Genomic DNA, 16,593 nt, shown 5'->3' with positions numbered 1-16,593 from the left:
AACTTGGTGGACTAAGTATCTGAGAGCAACTAGCTGTTTACACTTTCCAAAGCTATTTCCAAAACAATTGATTTGCTTTCAATTCAGTTATCAATTCTACTTGTACATTGCATTACTCAAGCTAGCCATTCTGCAATTGTCCCTTAAAAGGGCAAAACCCAAAGCAAATTCCAGAACCTATGCACAGGTAGTACTATTACTCTGGAGAAACTCTCCATGGAGCAGGTTTATGAGCAGTTCATGGACTGACCAACCAATTTTTCCGGGAATAGTTATGGGCTTGCTTGCACCATCGAAATGTAAACCACACACTATGATGTCAGAAGAGATATCACCATTGCAAAGCTCAGTAGTCCTTAGACTAAGAATATCCTATATGCTCTCAAAAGAGTATCCTGTATATCTCTCACATGTACCTGCTTTGCAGCTTTTTTGGAACACCAGTCTTGTTATACAATAAGGACTAAACACGGCAGTGGATCAACCAGCAGAAAACAACTGTATTCTCCACTGGAGAGTTAGACAAGTAGTGTAAGACTGCAACGATTTCTCCTTTAATAAAGGGAAAAAGTACCAATCTCACTTTTGTTTTCTTCAGCTATAAAAAAGCCTACTCTCAACAAAACCTCCAAGACTTTGAAGCAATTCAATGTAATTTTTTGCAGTATACTCATTTATGAGAGTGAAGAAGACACATACTGTGCTTTTTCATGTGCAAATCTTAAGATAGAGAACGTAGTGTTACTGATCTCTTAAATTATTACAATCTCCCCTGATTAAGCTTCTTTAGAAATTTATTGGTCATGTTTTAATACAACATCACTATCACCAGCTGTTCAATTGTCTGACCAAGATAAACAAATACAAAGAAAAAAATGTAACTATAGTTACAGCCTAGTAAGATGGATACAAGACTGGTAGATAAAATGAAGCACTCCTAAGAATTTGCAGCAAAAAAGATCTTTCCACAAATTAGATGCTCTCTGACAATAGGATCTCAAAGACCCACTATCAAATATAGAAAGGGTATAAGCCCACAATATCTGATATAAACTACCTTCTTTTTTTTTTGTTCATTTGTCTAAAAATATGAAAGATTATACTAAGAATATACAGAAGCTTGACAAAGGCTTTCCTCCTCCGCATTGGAAGAACAAAATTGTCTTGATGAGCCTTACCACTGAAGGTACTGGTTAGATTTATTTACTAAATAGGTTTTAAGGACCTTTATCTGGCATCGAGGCCAAGTGGCATGGAACAGCCCATATCTGTACCATAAAGTCTTTTATCTCCCAAAACAGGTGGCTCTAATCAAACCACTTGCTGGGAAGATTCCCAGGCTCATGTGAACTCCTAAACTGTGCCTGGGAATTGTATGAAAGAGTGCTAGTGAACTGGGCCAAAGCCATGCAAAGTGCTGTTGTAACAATAGTCAGATTCCAACAGCTGGGATTGCTCCCAGACATTGCAAACCACCAGCAAGAATGTACCTAAAATTTCACAGTATACTAAACCTCTACTAACATTTGTGATGATCTGAACAAATCCCACTATTTTACTTTATATTTTTGCAGAGAATTTTGACAGGTAAATTTTTGGCAGAAACTATGCCAGATTATATTGTATCTGCTGATGACAGCAGCCAACAAGAAAAATGAGAGTGTTTACATAAAACAAACTGCAACATGGATTACATAGGTATTGAGCTCTTTTTGCTATTTACTACTGATTCTCCAAATAAAGGATAAAATTTGCATTGAGAGGTCTCTAATGGCAAAACTGTAACAATTTCAAGTCTAGCTGCTCTAGTTGCCACCAAAACAAAACAATGTAACTGAGAAGACAAAGGAGACTTTAAAGTGAAAAGGTATCTGCATGTGTGAATATGAGCTGTGTGGCAGCATCCAGAAACCTGTCTGAATTTATCTTCATTTGCGGGAAAATTTTTTCCAGCACTATATATTTTTTAGACTGTGTCTCTTCTAAGAAAGATGCATTTTATTTTTTTTTTTTTTAAGAGGATATAGTGAGTCTTTGTATAAAATCATCGAGTTTGGCAGTATGAATCAAAGCAGTAGTCAATGACTCTAGAATTTACTTTTAAAATCAAACAAGCATTGACATTTTTTTATTTAAGAACCAAAAGCAAGAATCTCTTGAAACACAACCTAAATTTGGTAAAAGATAAGTCCAACGTGAATTAGAACCATATCAGCAGCATTACAGCAATGAATCCTAAGCATGCAGCCAATGCCAAAAACTGCACTGATTTCCACAGTTAGTGAAGGCCTCGTTTTGTGTTACAATTAAGATACATTATTAATATAATCCGTAAAAGTGTTTAAAGATTGCTTATGGAAAAATATGCTATGAGAGTAAATGCTCAATAGTATTAAGTGTTTACAAATTGCCAATTCAATGCATTAATTCTGTCAAATACTCCTCTGCATTGTTACCTCAAAGGTTTTTGTCAGATCAGTTTCCTTAGCCTGGGCTGCTAACAGAGCCTGCTCTGCTCTGCACAGCTTCTGGGTGAGATCACTGGTATCGTGTTCCAGGTGTTGTTTCACTGCCATTACCTGTAACAATATTGAAAATGGACACTGTATTCACAGGCATATATAACTTTTTTCTTTAAACTCCCATTCTTGAACTCCAACATTCTATTACAAAATGAAACTACATTTTATCCCAACATGAAACAAAGGTTGCTCTACTGTTGTTCAGAAAATAGTTGCTTATTGCCTTTCCACTCACTCCTTCGCCTCTGACCAAAAAAGGTGGTATGTCTCTAAAATACATGTATTTCTAAACTGTCTGGAATCAGATTAATATATCCAACTTGCAGCTAGATCACCACATTGATATCTGTAGGATACAAGTGAGAATGGCCTTTCTGATTCACACAGCATATTACAAAGCTAGGATCATAACTGCACTTATTGTTCCATTGACACAGATTTTATAAAAAATGAACAGGTTTTAGCTCTTTCAAAATAGTCCTATAATGCTCCAAATTAACAAGGTGGGAAATGCTGTTATTGGGCCAAAAAAGTAAAAAAAAAGTCTACTCTGAGGTCATTAGGTAATAAATTACCTTACTTGAAGAAAGAACTAGAAGGTACCTATTTTCCTCTCCATGAAATCATGCTTCCTTTGGTAAGCATATACAAAAGAATGTGCACATAAAGAAGCCTCCACTGAAAACATTTGACTGAATGTATTCCCATGCCTATATTTCTAAAATAAAACAAGCCTGCAAGAAAGCTGCAGGCAGTTTTGGAAATGCTGTTTCAGTTCAGGCTGTCTGTTAGTGGGGCTTCTCAATATAAATTTCAAGAACTTGTGGTCTCTTTTAGAAATTCATTTAGCTGTGCTGCTTGAGAGGTGCTCTCGAGTTTTTTGAGGATTTTAAAACACTCCTCTTTTCTGGTCACCCACTCTCATGGCTTGTGCTGCTTTCTAACTTCCTGCAATTTGTGAGTTTTTGACAACTAATGTGTTCTAATAGCTAGTTGCTGCCAAAGCTGTGGATGACCTCCTTCTTACTGACATTCCTCCTTACACAAGCCCTGACACTCATCTAATTTTGTGGAGAACCACTTCAAGGAGTTAAATTAATTGCAAACACTTGGGCTATCTATATGTATACACATGTGCTAATTTACATATAATATTTTCCTTGCTCTTTTATGTCTTCTATCAGTTCTCTGCAGGATCACATGAGGGGTGGCATTGCTAAAATAGAAGTACCAGGAGTGCATGGGCTGGAGTATATGAAAAGGGGTTGTTTTTCCAAAGGCAACAGACCTGTCAATCAGCAGCTCTATCATCAAGCTGCTCCTCTGCATGTTTTTTACATAAAGTTTGTCTTGTGATCAGCCATAGCTGCTTCTCTCTCAAACAGATTTATTTTACCTGCACTGTCTGCATTCACATCTCCTTCCCTGTAAAAAGTGGACTAGGCCCAAATTTTAAAAGCTATAATTCACATTTAATACATAATATTTCAGTGAGAAATGGTAAATACAAAACAGCTAGTACAAACTGTAAAAACGTTAATACAAGACTGCACATTAATTACTTTTTCCTTTAGGTATAATTAAATGAAGGCAGTAATGTTGAGACAACTAAATACCATCTCTAGTAGCAGGTTTTAATATTAAAAAAAAAAATCCTACTTTGTCAAATTCTGCCTGCAGAATGTTGAAGTCATTTTTGGCTTGCTGTAGCTCCTGATTCAGTTTGCTTCTTATCTGGTTGCACTGTTGATCCAGTGTTTGTAAGGAACGTTGCTGAGAAGAGAGTTCCTAGAAAACAGTGGTATGGTAGCAAAGAAATAAACACATGACCACAAAAAGTCTCTCTTTTGGTTACTGGAGCAATAACAACTGATTTTTATTAGGAGGTACTGCCTGCTCAGAGACACTTGTCTTACACAGCAAACAACAGTTAAAAGCAGCTGCAAATGTCACATAGGCAAGAATGGCCTTAACCCAACTTATGTCATCTGCTTAAGAACTTCATTATGCAACAGTCCTATCACAGAAAGGGAAAAAAAAAAGTCTAAAACCAGTGAAAGTAATAGCATTCAAATTTTTCATATTAAAGATACATTTCTTATAAGAATTACATTACAATACATGTGGACAAGTTCATCTTCTGCTATTACGTACCATACTGGAAGGTTGATTTTTTTTTTTTCTCATGAAAAGAAAATAGTCATATTACCTAGCATAGAACTGAGCAACAAGATAATCTTAGAAACAAGATAATCTTACAAGGGCAGCCGCAAAAGTTGCACAAAAATTAGTGTTCCCAAAACAGAATTTCTGAAATCTATAAAAGGATGATATAATACATGTGGATCTTAAACATGACAAGTAGACATCCATTAGGTTAAACAGCTGTACTTGCAATTTCTCATGAGGTCTGTTCCTATGCCTTTGGATCTTATAGTTTTGATGCTGCACAGATTTCAGAGGTTTATTAGGATGTAAAACAAGATAAAACAAGTGATTTAGTCTCCTAGGGAAGTCAAAATTAAAAAGCTCTCCTTGCCTTACCTGTTGGTATTCCTTTTCCTTTGCCTTTATTTTCTGTTCTAAAGACTGACGAACACTCTCAGCATTTTGTCTTTGGCAGTTCAGTTCTTCTGACAATCTTTTCACCTTTTGCTCCATCATTTGGACCTATAATAATTTAGTTATCAAACAAAAGTGTTAAAGATGTAAAAAAGTCATATAAAAAAGACTGCTTTCAGCTACTGAATGTTTTAGCATTCATATAACCAGCATAACTTTAGCTGGTACCATATTAATTCTTAGCAATCCAAAGTATTAAGCTCATATTTGCTTATGTTAGTGAGAAAAAAAAATATATATATATACAGACGCGATAATAAAAACACCTTCAGAAAAACAGTGTCTTTGACAGTCTACGGAAATATACTGTATCTGGCACTAAAAATAGACTATATTTTCAGTATCTCAGTTTGCTGACAAATAAAGAATGACTGCTAACTGCTAAGCAACTACATGTTTAGATGGAAAATAACTCGACATTCCACTGAATTTCAGAGTGATTCAGCATGTTGATTTGGATAGGGAAAAAAGAGGCAACTATCTTAGTGTTCCACAACAACAAAAGAGTGTTTTTCAAAATTTAAACTTTAATTAAAAAAAAAAGTCAGTAGCCTATCTTCTAGGCAACCTCCATGTTAAAAGTATGTCAGCTTCTCATCTAACTCACTTGATTATGTTAATATTATGTCACCCAACAGAGTGAAGCATTCCCCACCTAACTGCCTAAAAAGAAAAATTTATTTTTATTCCAAATTCAATCTGTCAAGGCAAAATATGTACTTTTTTCCCCCCAGAGAGTAAGAAAAATGGCAAAGGGTGAATGGGACTCTCTTTTTCCAGCCACAAGAGCTGTTTAATGAGTTAGTGAAACAGCAGTCATAAGAAAATAAGAACCAGGTAGTAGTATTGGGATGTCAGGTTATTAGATACAGACTGCAGGGATCATGAGCTCCTGTAAGATAACATGGAAACTTGACTACAGAAAGGCTGCAGACCTCAAAAGAAGTGAAAATACTTGATAACACAGAGGCGGTGCTGTGGTCAAGGTCTGTGAACAGCACCAGTGACAGACAAGTGCACAAGAGGCAAGCCAGTATTAAATTCAGGTTACAAGGCAGGAAACTAAAATCTAAAATCTCAGTGCAGTTCTACATCCAAAGTCCAGGGGATGCAGGCAGAGATTCAATTCCAATGCAAGAAAGAAGAAACAGAACAGTAAGGAGCCATCTTCAGATGGCAGGACCAAAGGAACCTTCTGGGGCAAGATGCTGCGCTGCACCTTAGGGATGGACTGCATCTCAACTTAAATGGTGGCAATGCCACTCTTCCTTGTCCTTCTCCAGGCATGTTTCTAGCTCCATAACCCTGCCCCTTCCCTTTTGCTGGATTTAATCTCCTTTGGTTCCTTAGTAAAACAATTCAGCTCTCTTAAAACGAACAAGGCAAAACTAAATACATAATATGCTAATCCTTTAAGAAGTTGAATCAAGTCATCTGGGGAATTAAATTAAATAAAGAAAATAAAGACTTTTTCAGAGAAATTGAGATGTCAGATTGAGTCAGCTGTCTTCTCACAAGCTCACCGTGATGACAGTGCCTTTATGAAGTCAATGGACTATGTCAAGAGTATGATTTTATCTTACTCCCAGCCAAGACTTCCCATAAACCAGTTCCTCACAGAGCTAAAAAATAGTCAAATGTTGATGTCTCTCTGAAAAGGCAGAGTGATCAAGGTTTACATGCAAACATCCAAAAGTTTTCTTTTTAAGGACCAATACAGGAGTTGTGTGAAGAAGAAGCTTACCAACATACTTTGGTAGCATGAAGAAACTTGCTGGCAAACATGGATAACAATTATTATACCCAGAGAAGATACACACAGAAACATCTTTTTCCCTATCCTGTAGGTGAACCAAACTAGTGGGAAAAAAACCCTAAAAAGATAGATGGAAATACGGAGATTCGGGGAATTGTGACATCTGTGTACTAATTTCAAATTTGTCAAGTGCTGTGAAAAAGGACTTTAGGTAGGTAATGCAACTTAACTAATCAACAAAAAGAGAAAACTTCTTACTTGTTACCTTCTGCAGTTTGAATTAAATTATTTTAAGCACTGGCATTCTCCTCCTCTTTGCATGATTATGAGTAAAAACCTGAACCATATCAGATTTTCATACACAGATATCTTTTTATATATATATGCTCTGTAAATTTTTGACTTAGCAAATTGTACTATCCTATTGGTTTTTCACTATTAATCCAAACTGCTTAGAATTAAGTTGTGAAATTCCATTTAGAAACTGCATCTATTCTCAATCTTGCATTGCATTTTTACCTAGACTTTATTTAACACAAGCAATTTACAATACAAAGACTATGCCCCCACAACATCCTGTAGTAAAAGCAAAAGATTCTGATTTTCACCGAAGTCGCATGACAGTCTCTTTCAGGCCAGAACTTGCCACCAGATGTCATTGTTGCTCTATGTAACTTGATCAGAAAATATTTTCAGAATTCAAGTCAGTCTTACCTGAGTATAAAAAATATTTCTTGAGGTCATGTAAGAACCTTCCAGAAAATGGGCAACTACTTACAAGTATTAATGTTTTTACAGGTAATACATATCAAACGAGCATATACTTCTCCAAACTTGATCCTCAGCAAATGCTCAAGAAACTTAAGTCTTGAGAACCTTGGTTCTTACTAAAATGGCTGAAAACTGACACACATGAATACTGGCAATGAATTGTAAGGACAGTCAGATGTGTAATGCAGCATTTTACCTGTGTGGTAGCTTGATCCAGTTGTGTTCTCATTTGAGTCAGTTTATCTCTGGTTTTGTTCAGAGCTTTATCCTTCTCTGTTAATTCTAACTTCATTCTGTCCAGCTCCAGTTCAGTCTCTTGATGTTTATTCACATGGGATCTGTTCACTTTTTCTTGAGCTTGCAGTTGTTGTTCAAGGTCTTTAATAGTGGAATTTAGCTCTGAATTTTAAAACAGTAAAAATTAAAGATACTTCCTGCTTTGGAAGGTATGTCTTCCACATACTCAAATTTCCAAGCGTCTTACACCTTCTAAAATATTTAGTATATTTGATAAGTACCCAAGTTCCTGACACAGGTAGACACCCTCTAAAATGTTCAGCAAGTTAAAACAAAAGTTTTAACTGCCTTCTACTACTACATGGATGACTAAAACTATAAAGATTTAAAGACAGCTGACTCTAAATCAATAATTCCCACTTTGTGAGAACACAGTAACATGCAAGCTTAGGAACAAATGCTGCAAAGGCAAAGACAATTTGTTCCTCTGCTGGTGTGGTTTCTTTTGGTTTTGTTCCTGGTTTTAAACATGCAGAAACATGTCATTTGACATAACTATTATATTTTTTTATTATTTTTAAAAGGAAAGATATCCACTACAAACATTTGTTTGGGGCAACTGTGAGTCTTTGCTTCCAGAAAACTTTTCAAATATTGGGCATCTATAAATGCATTATCTCATATTTCAATCTTTTTCATGTCTCAAAGCTAAACCAAGTAGTCTTGTCACAATATATATCAGCAAGAGTTTATCTTATCTTCCAAAAGCCATAACATAATTTACAGTAGAAATCATAAGTCAGCTACATGGAGCATTATACGGAATTATTTTCGGGTTTTTCGTAATTAATTTTCCTTTGTTAAAAAAATTCCTGTCTTCCTGTTTCTGAGTTTATATAGCTTCCAAGTTGAAAATGTCACCTAAATTATTGTACGTGTAGGTATTTGAATGAACAGTTTGGAGAGTACAGAAACAGTTAGTGTAAAAGCTGTCCAAAGAGTCTAAATAGTAGGCTTAAGCAAATGTTCACCTAATCCACAAGAAAACAACTATTTTCTCTCTTACAACTATCAGATATCAGGAATGAGAATTCCTTCATGTCTATATGTGCAATACAAGACCATATCTTGCTTTTTCGTTGTACTTTTTGCATCATACTTCATTTTGTGCTTCCAGTAGCATCCCTTATGAATCAACTCAGTTATGCATTAAGCATGTTCAAACACTGAATTTTTAATATAATTATTGCTTAGCCATAAATCTCAACAGTATACAAAATTAAGGAAGCAATGTGATAGAACTTAACAGCAAAATGTAATGATATTCTGAAAAGTGTTCTAACTCTGTTTTAAGAGAATTGCTCCATGAGCAGTGGGATTAATGGAGAAGGATATTTTTCCTTTTAGATGATGTCCCCTACTAACCCCAAAAATACAAACTGCTCCCTTCTAGTTCTCACACCCCTTACGTAGAAGATACCACAGCTTGTAGATAAGCTCTGAGCACTAGCTGATCATTGACAATAAACACATCAGCAGCCAACAGGGCCAGCTGCCAAAGGCAACAACAAGTATCTTTCTCTTTTCCTTGCTAAAGCACTCATTTCAATACCTCGCTTCTATCCACACACCAGCTTTCATGAAACCATATGGGAGACTGCCACTGGGTCTTGAAGAAATAAATCAGATACCTTGGTTCTGTGCTTTTAGCTGAATCACGAGCGAAGAATTACAATTCTCAAAAAAGCTGTTGTCAAACTCATTCTTCTCTGATATTATACTAGAATTTGTTTCTTTTTCCCCTAGAAAAGAGGATGCTGCAGAACTTCCCCTTGCAGGTGTTTCTCGATTTCTAGATGGTGTCTTTTCTTGTTGCCATGAAAACACAGATGAGGAAGCCTGATGCCGAGCAATCTCTCTGTGACTCAGAGAGCTTTGAGAATGAGGCTGATTTATTTTCTGTGTCCAAAAAAGAAAAGGATGCACCTTTACATATGTTTCTATATCTAACATATAACTAAATAACTAATTTATTATTAAGTAGCTAATAGGTCACCATCATTTCATGTTGTTGCACTGTCACATCATCCACCAATGCAAACTACTGATTCACGTAATTATTTTTTATGCTATATAAATTAAACAACTTTAGCTCAAGTGTCCAAGGATAGCTGATACTTGTAAACACAAACCAGGATCTCCAGAAAAGTAGTTTTACCTGTATATTTTTATAAGTGAAGTACACAGATTTTTGTCTTTTTCAAGAGATATCCCATTGTTCACATCCTAAATTTTTCAAAATTGAAGCCTATGTTTTTGCAAGCAAGTACTGACACAAGTAAGATGCAAAAAAGTGAAGTCTGAACTAACATATCTGATATCTTACCCACATTTATTTCTTCTGGGCAAACACAGGTAAATTCAAAACAGATTCATTTATTTAAACTTATAAACACAGAGTACCCCAAAACTGCAAGAATAAAATACGCCAGGTACCAGCTTGCAACCTCTTCCCATACAAAAATTAAACAGAGCCAAAACAGTAGGATTTTTTCTCCTTCTTAAATGCAAAAAAAAAAAAAAAAAGAACAAAAAAACCACCAAACCAACAAAACCTCAAACAGTAAAGACCCTATTGAATTTTTACTGGATTTTCAAATGCCTCTTATTTGAATTACTTTTTTCTTAAACTAAATCCCTAAACCATGTAATACCCAGTGTGACTTCTCAGTGCAATGACAGAATATAGTGTTATCTAGGAAAAACTGTGCCAAGACCAGAAATCTACATTATATTGTCCAGAATGCTGTGTCCAATCCTGTAAAGTAACTTATTAACAGATAAAGAGCATAAAAACCTAACCATGCATGCAGTAATCATTTCCCTTATATGCCATTTAAATTTACGGAGTTTCTGAGACAAAACTTTGAATCCAGGAAATTAATGGGGAAACTGATACTCATTTTTACTGAAATACTTCATGTGTGCTTTCTTTTTAGGACTTATTTGTATTTTGGCCTTTTTACAATACTCTTTGACAAAGAGTTCTGCCATGTAACACAGTGTTATAAAATAGGATTTGTTCTGAGCATGCAGAGCAGGTACTTTATGCCTTATGAAAATTAGGAAAATGACCATTCCCTGTTTCCTCTCTTGATCCTCACTCCTCTTCGTACCATCCATTTGTACCATGTGTTTGGAGATGAGAGGAACAAATTGGCAAGGAATATTCAAGATGTGAGGGCCATTTGGTTACATATGGACAAAGAATATTTTCTCATTAGTTCTTAATGCTTTCCCTAAAAAATTCTTTCTCATTATTGCTGAACACAATATTGAAGTATTCAGAGAACTGGCCACAATGACTACTGAAATGCTTCCTGGAATCATGTAGTTAGATTTGGAATCTGAATGTATCAAGTATTCATTTTTCAAATTATATTTTCCATATGCATTACTTTACTTTTTTTTTTTAAGTCAAATTTTACTTGCCGTCTTAATTATTGCAATTATTTAGTGTTGCAAAATACTGTGTGGTCTTTAACCATATTATTCAACTCTTTTTCAGAACGCTAATGAATATGCTGAGTAGCACAGTTCTCTTTACCAAGCCTTTTCAGGCTCCTCTGTTGATCGTTCCCCAGCTTTAAAAACTGACCATTTATTGCCACTGAGCTCAATCTTTAAGTTTGCAAGATCTCCCCTTATCAAAATTTTTCCCTTTTATCAATGCTTTGTGGATATCCAACAATATTATACTGAATCACACTTAACTCATACATTCTCTGATTTATTCTTAAAAAAACTCAAAAGGCCTGAAAATATATGAGGCATGATTTCCCTTTACCAGTAAACGGTTGATCTTTTCTCCATACACCACACCTACACAAGCACCAATAAACGTTTTGGTTCATGTTTCTAACAATTTGTCCAGGACAAAATGTTGGCCTGACTAAACTACATTTCCAGGAATCAGCACTGTAAATTATTTTTGTTATTTTTTTTTTTAATATCATCATCCTTGCCCCCTTCCAGTGTCAAGAGAAGAATGAGGTAAGTTGCAAATCACAGTGATTCAGTAGTCCCACACTGCAGTGCCCTATCAATTAATGAGTAAATATTCTCTGTATCTGGTGATTTTTTTAATTACTATTCATTTTATCGATCTAATTTAAAACTACTTCTGACTTTTCAATTTGAAGCTATGCCACAGATTTAACCCCAGTGAAGAAAAGTTTTTAAACCTTTACATAGTAAATGCCAAATAAAAAAATTATTTCCCATTTTCTGCAATGGCTTTTTCGTTGAGGGCTTTCAGAACTTATTCATCTTGTTCTCGGAGATTAGCTAACACAGTTCCTCCTACCTATGTGCTTGAATGATTTATGTGTTTCTATTTTCTAGGTATGAATTATTTCTTTCAAGTTTTCAAGGCAATTTTATTACGCTATCGTATTTAACTTGGCATAAGTGACCCTGTTTTCTCTTGTCCTTGATTGCATGAGACTTCCAGTTTTTGAAGGATGAGTTCTCATTTTTAATGTCCTTCTTTACTATTCAAAGATGCTGGCTTTTTTGAATTCTCCAAGATTCCTTCCAAATGACAGTACACACAGATTAATTCTCTCTCTTTTTCTTTTTTTTTTTTTTAATTATAGTTTAGGCCATGTAGAATATATTTCACTAGTTTTCCACTTCATTTTTCAAGTTTACTCAGTAGTTACTTTCTTAGGTATCACACATACCACTCGTAAGAGGTACTTACCTTAAGCTGGATGGTTCTCAGCTGTAATTCTAGCTCTTTATTTTCTTGTACTTTTTTCTTGTATTTTTCTTCTAGCTCTTCAAACTTAGCACCTACCAAGACATGATGTTTACTTCTCAAAATCTGCTTTAGTACATAGGTAATCTTTTCTAGCCTACTGCTATCACAGGAATTATAAAAAAGAACAGCTATCAGAAGTGTCAGATCATGAGGAAGAAATTAACTGTATATACATTATGTTCAGTAATTTAGGACCTCAAACTACACTGGTGGGATATCTGAAAGTTACTATTAGAATGAAAACACAACTGATAAAAGTAGGGGTCCAAGGTCAGAATTTCATTTTTTTTTAATCCCTTTCTAAGAAATACAGACACACATTAAAAAAAAAAGATGTATATAGCACAGAGATGTTATGTTATATATATAAATACACATACAGATTTCTTCTTTTCTTCTGAAGTTTTGCTATCAGCAGCTCAAAAGCATCAATATTGCCAAGAAATTACAAGAAAATAAGGCTGTATCTTTTCCTTGAGATTCCAAATTGATTTCCTTGATTTTTCAAATATAAGGGGAATTGGACAAAGAATTTGTTTAGGACTGATCCTAGAAAGAGCTATAAGGTCACTCCCGAAGCCTCCTTTTCGCCAGGCTAAACACCCCCAGGTTCCTCAGCTGTTCCTCATCAGATTTGTGCTCCAGACCCTTCCCCAGCTCCATTGCCCTTCTCTGGACACACTCCAACACCTCAATGTCTTGAAGTGAGAGGCCCAAAACTGAACACAGGATTTGAGGTGTGGCCTCACCAGTGCCAAGTACCGGGGGACAATCCCTTCCCTAGTCCTGCTGGCCACAAGTCTTTGGTCTTCTTGGCCACCTGGGCACACTGTTGGTTCTCGTTCAGCTGTCAACAAGCACCCCCAGGTCCTTTTCTGCCAGGCAGCTTTCCAGACACTCTTCCCCAGCCTGTAGTGCTGCCTGAGGTTGTTATGACCCAAGTTTAGGACCCGGCACTCGGTCTTGTTGAATTTTATCCAACTGGCCTCAGCCCATCGATCCAGCCTGTCCAGATCCCTCTGCAGGGCCTTCTTGCCCTCAAGCAGATCAGCACTCCTGTCCAACTCAGTGTCACCTGTAAACTTGCTGAGGGTGAATTCGATTCTCTCACCCAGGTCTTGATAAAGGTATTAAACAGAACTCACCCCAATACTGAACACTGGGGAACAACACTAGTGACCAGCTGGATTTAACTCCATTCACCTCTACTCTCTGGGACTGGTCATCCAGTCAGTTTTTTAACCAATCCAGACAGGTTTTTTTACCCTTATGGGTCCCTTCCAACTTGAAATATTCTAGGATTCAATGGTCTTAATGAATTTAAAACTCCAGCTTTCAGAGGAAAAAAATCTCCCCAGGAATACAATTTTAAATACAGTTATTTAAATAATTTTAATCTAATCCCCATTTCAAGAATGCCATGCTTAGTGGAATACTTGACATTGCCACTAACTGCACTCCTTTTCAGGTATGTATAAAGAAAGCAAAAAGAATAAGAATGGAAGAGAGTACATCACATTCCCCAATGGAGTAAGACTGAGATGCCAAACTCACAGAACATTTGTTCACAGTCTAGAAAGAGGTAAACAGCATGTGCAATATTGAACACATCAAAGTTTCTCAGCATAGAAAGCATAAGGGTGTCTGGCTATGGAATACTTCTCCAGTTAAGGAAACTTCCTTTTGCTTTTCCAAGTATTGAAGTATTCATTCAAGTATTTTAAATCTATTTGATGTCACTAATTTTAAGATAGAAGTGATGCTTTGAAAGGGATAGTGTATAAATTGTGCAGGTTATCATGCACAATAATAGCCCAAATAAAATACAAATTTCCAAGGGAATAAGACATATGACTGTTGACTGCATTGTAGTTAAAGTACTTGTGGTACGTGAAGAAAGAAACTTGCTCCCCACTACATGAAGGCAAGAGCTGATGCTAGGAACAGGCATTCAAAAGATTGTTGCAGTCTGTTGATGGATGTTCCTATTATTCCATGTCCATCAATGTAGCAGTGAAAAGATGTAATATTTTTGATGTGTTCAATCTGCACTAATAATTTTTAAAATTGAAACCTGTGGTGCTACAAATTAGACACTCTCATAATAACCTGTATAATAGAGCCTAGGCAACTCAGTACAAGTGTACTGCTCAAAATACTCCACCTTCCAAGAAAACTGACAGTTAACTATTTGTACTAGATGAAGAAAGGAATCATTTACCATTATTACTTTGAACTGGTGTTAAAGGAGCAGTAAAACTTTGCTGTGGAGTGCCACTGACTGATACATCTCCTGCAATCGATGTTTGCTGACTCCTCTCTAGCTCACATTTGTATCTGTTTAGGATAGAAGCAGAAGCACAAATTAATATTGGAAACTAAAAGGTCAATTGTGTTTTTTTTTTAAGAGCTTAAAATACACTAATACATTATACAATTCTAAGAACTTAGTTTAAAGATCAAGTCAAAATACATCCACTGAAAATTTTTAGGTCATGTAACACAGGAATATGAAGAATATATTTTATTTAGAGTTTCAACATATGTGATCAACTATATAGAAGTCAAAGTTAAAAAACAAAACCAAAGCCCAAGTAGATGAAAATCAGCTGGAACTGCTTCAGGTCTCACTGTATGAAGCTGCAGTCCAGCTAAACTAACCCTGACCCAAAGCACTGTAAACACTGAGATCATTGAAACGCTTACTCTTCAGTAAACATCTTTATGGTAGGAAACACACAATGTATATGCTTATATGCTATGTTCCAATACTGCACACTGAGAAAACTATGCATACTTCATGAAAACGGAAGGCAATAACTCTCTACTTGACAGCGTAGTTTTCATGTATTCCATTTACATCACCACCGTAAACAACACAGCAGACCAAGCACTCCAGGGACTTTTGTGAGCATGAAGAGTTACAAGCCCACCCAAGGAAACCACATAACTATTTTAGAGGCTACATAGTAACTTTCGTCCTCCTCAGCGAGCAGAGGCTGATAAGACCATAGTTCTAGGCTGTAGCCCATTGCATTAGTGACTCCACAACTTGCCTTTCCATTTTCCCCTCTTTCACAGCACACCACCAAGAACTCCTCTCCCAGTAGATTGTCAGTTGGTATGAAGTGGTAAATTATCAGGTATCAGCATAAAACAAAATGCAGCCAAATACAAAACCAGAAACAACTGCCAATAACAAGCCACATGTAGTAACCACTGATCTTTTGTAGTGGACAGCTCTGTAAAGTAATATAATAGGAAGGAGAGAACTCAGCAAACTGGACTTAATTTTGGGAATAGATAAGTGGAACCTGCATCTTTAACTCACAATCTCTTTGGCCAACCATTTGACAGGAGATACAGAAAACGTTAGTGTGGTTCTAGCAACTCTGTTGAATCTCACTAGATTCTTCGTTGATGGATCCAGCAACTCCTTGCACAAAGTTGGTGTTTCCACGTGACACAAATTATTTTGTTGTATTATTTCTCACAGCAATCAAACATTTCAACTATCCTTAGTTTTCCCAAAAAGGGGCAAAGAGAAACCCAAACAGAAAGACCAACACAGCTTCCACTTTATTTGCTTCTATTAGGACATGTATGAGGCATGCCATGCAAAAGTTAAAGGAAGCAGACATACTTCAGGCCCTGAAAAAAATGCAAACAAACCAGAAAACCAAAACCCACCAAACAGATATAAATACCCCAAGCCATCAAGAAAGCTGGTATCCCAGACTTACCCCTCCCTGTGGCAATAATTCTGCATTACTAGTACTAGGACAATGGTTTACTGCATAGGCAGGACACTCAGCCTTATGACACACACTGTTTCAGAAATCCTTTTATTCAAGAATGGA

The 16,593-nt window shown here is 36.1% G+C and overlaps 1 protein-coding gene across 1 annotated transcript in view; it reads right to left on the bottom strand.

Annotated features, from left to right (window-relative positions):
* Nucleotides 1-16,593, bottom strand: part of CENPF (centromere protein F) — a 38,961-nt gene that overhangs the window by 19,288 nt on the left and 3,080 nt on the right. Inside the window, exons 4-10 of the mRNA XM_051783915.1 lie at nt 14,955-15,070; nt 12,674-12,765; nt 9,600-9,867; nt 7,868-8,070; nt 5,067-5,192; nt 4,182-4,310; nt 2,457-2,579 (exon numbers count right to left, since the gene is read on the bottom strand). Of these exons, the coding sequence (XP_051639875.1) occupies nt 2,457-2,579; nt 4,182-4,310; nt 5,067-5,192; nt 7,868-8,070; nt 9,600-9,867; nt 12,674-12,765; nt 14,955-15,070 (1,057 nt within the window). The remainder of the gene's footprint in view (nt 1-2,456; nt 2,580-4,181; nt 4,311-5,066; nt 5,193-7,867; nt 8,071-9,599; nt 9,868-12,673; nt 12,766-14,954; nt 15,071-16,593) is intronic.

Source organism: Manacus candei, unplaced genomic scaffold (assembly GCF_025592945.1).
Source record: "Manacus candei isolate 608988 ecotype Guabito, Panama unplaced genomic scaffold, ASM2559294v1 h1tg000017l, whole genome shotgun sequence".
NCBI classification, from domain to species: domain Eukaryota; kingdom Metazoa; phylum Chordata; class Aves; order Passeriformes; family Pipridae; genus Manacus; species Manacus candei.
The sequence above is the reverse complement of the archived record's forward strand: the minus strand, read 5'-3'. Positions and strand labels throughout refer to the sequence as shown.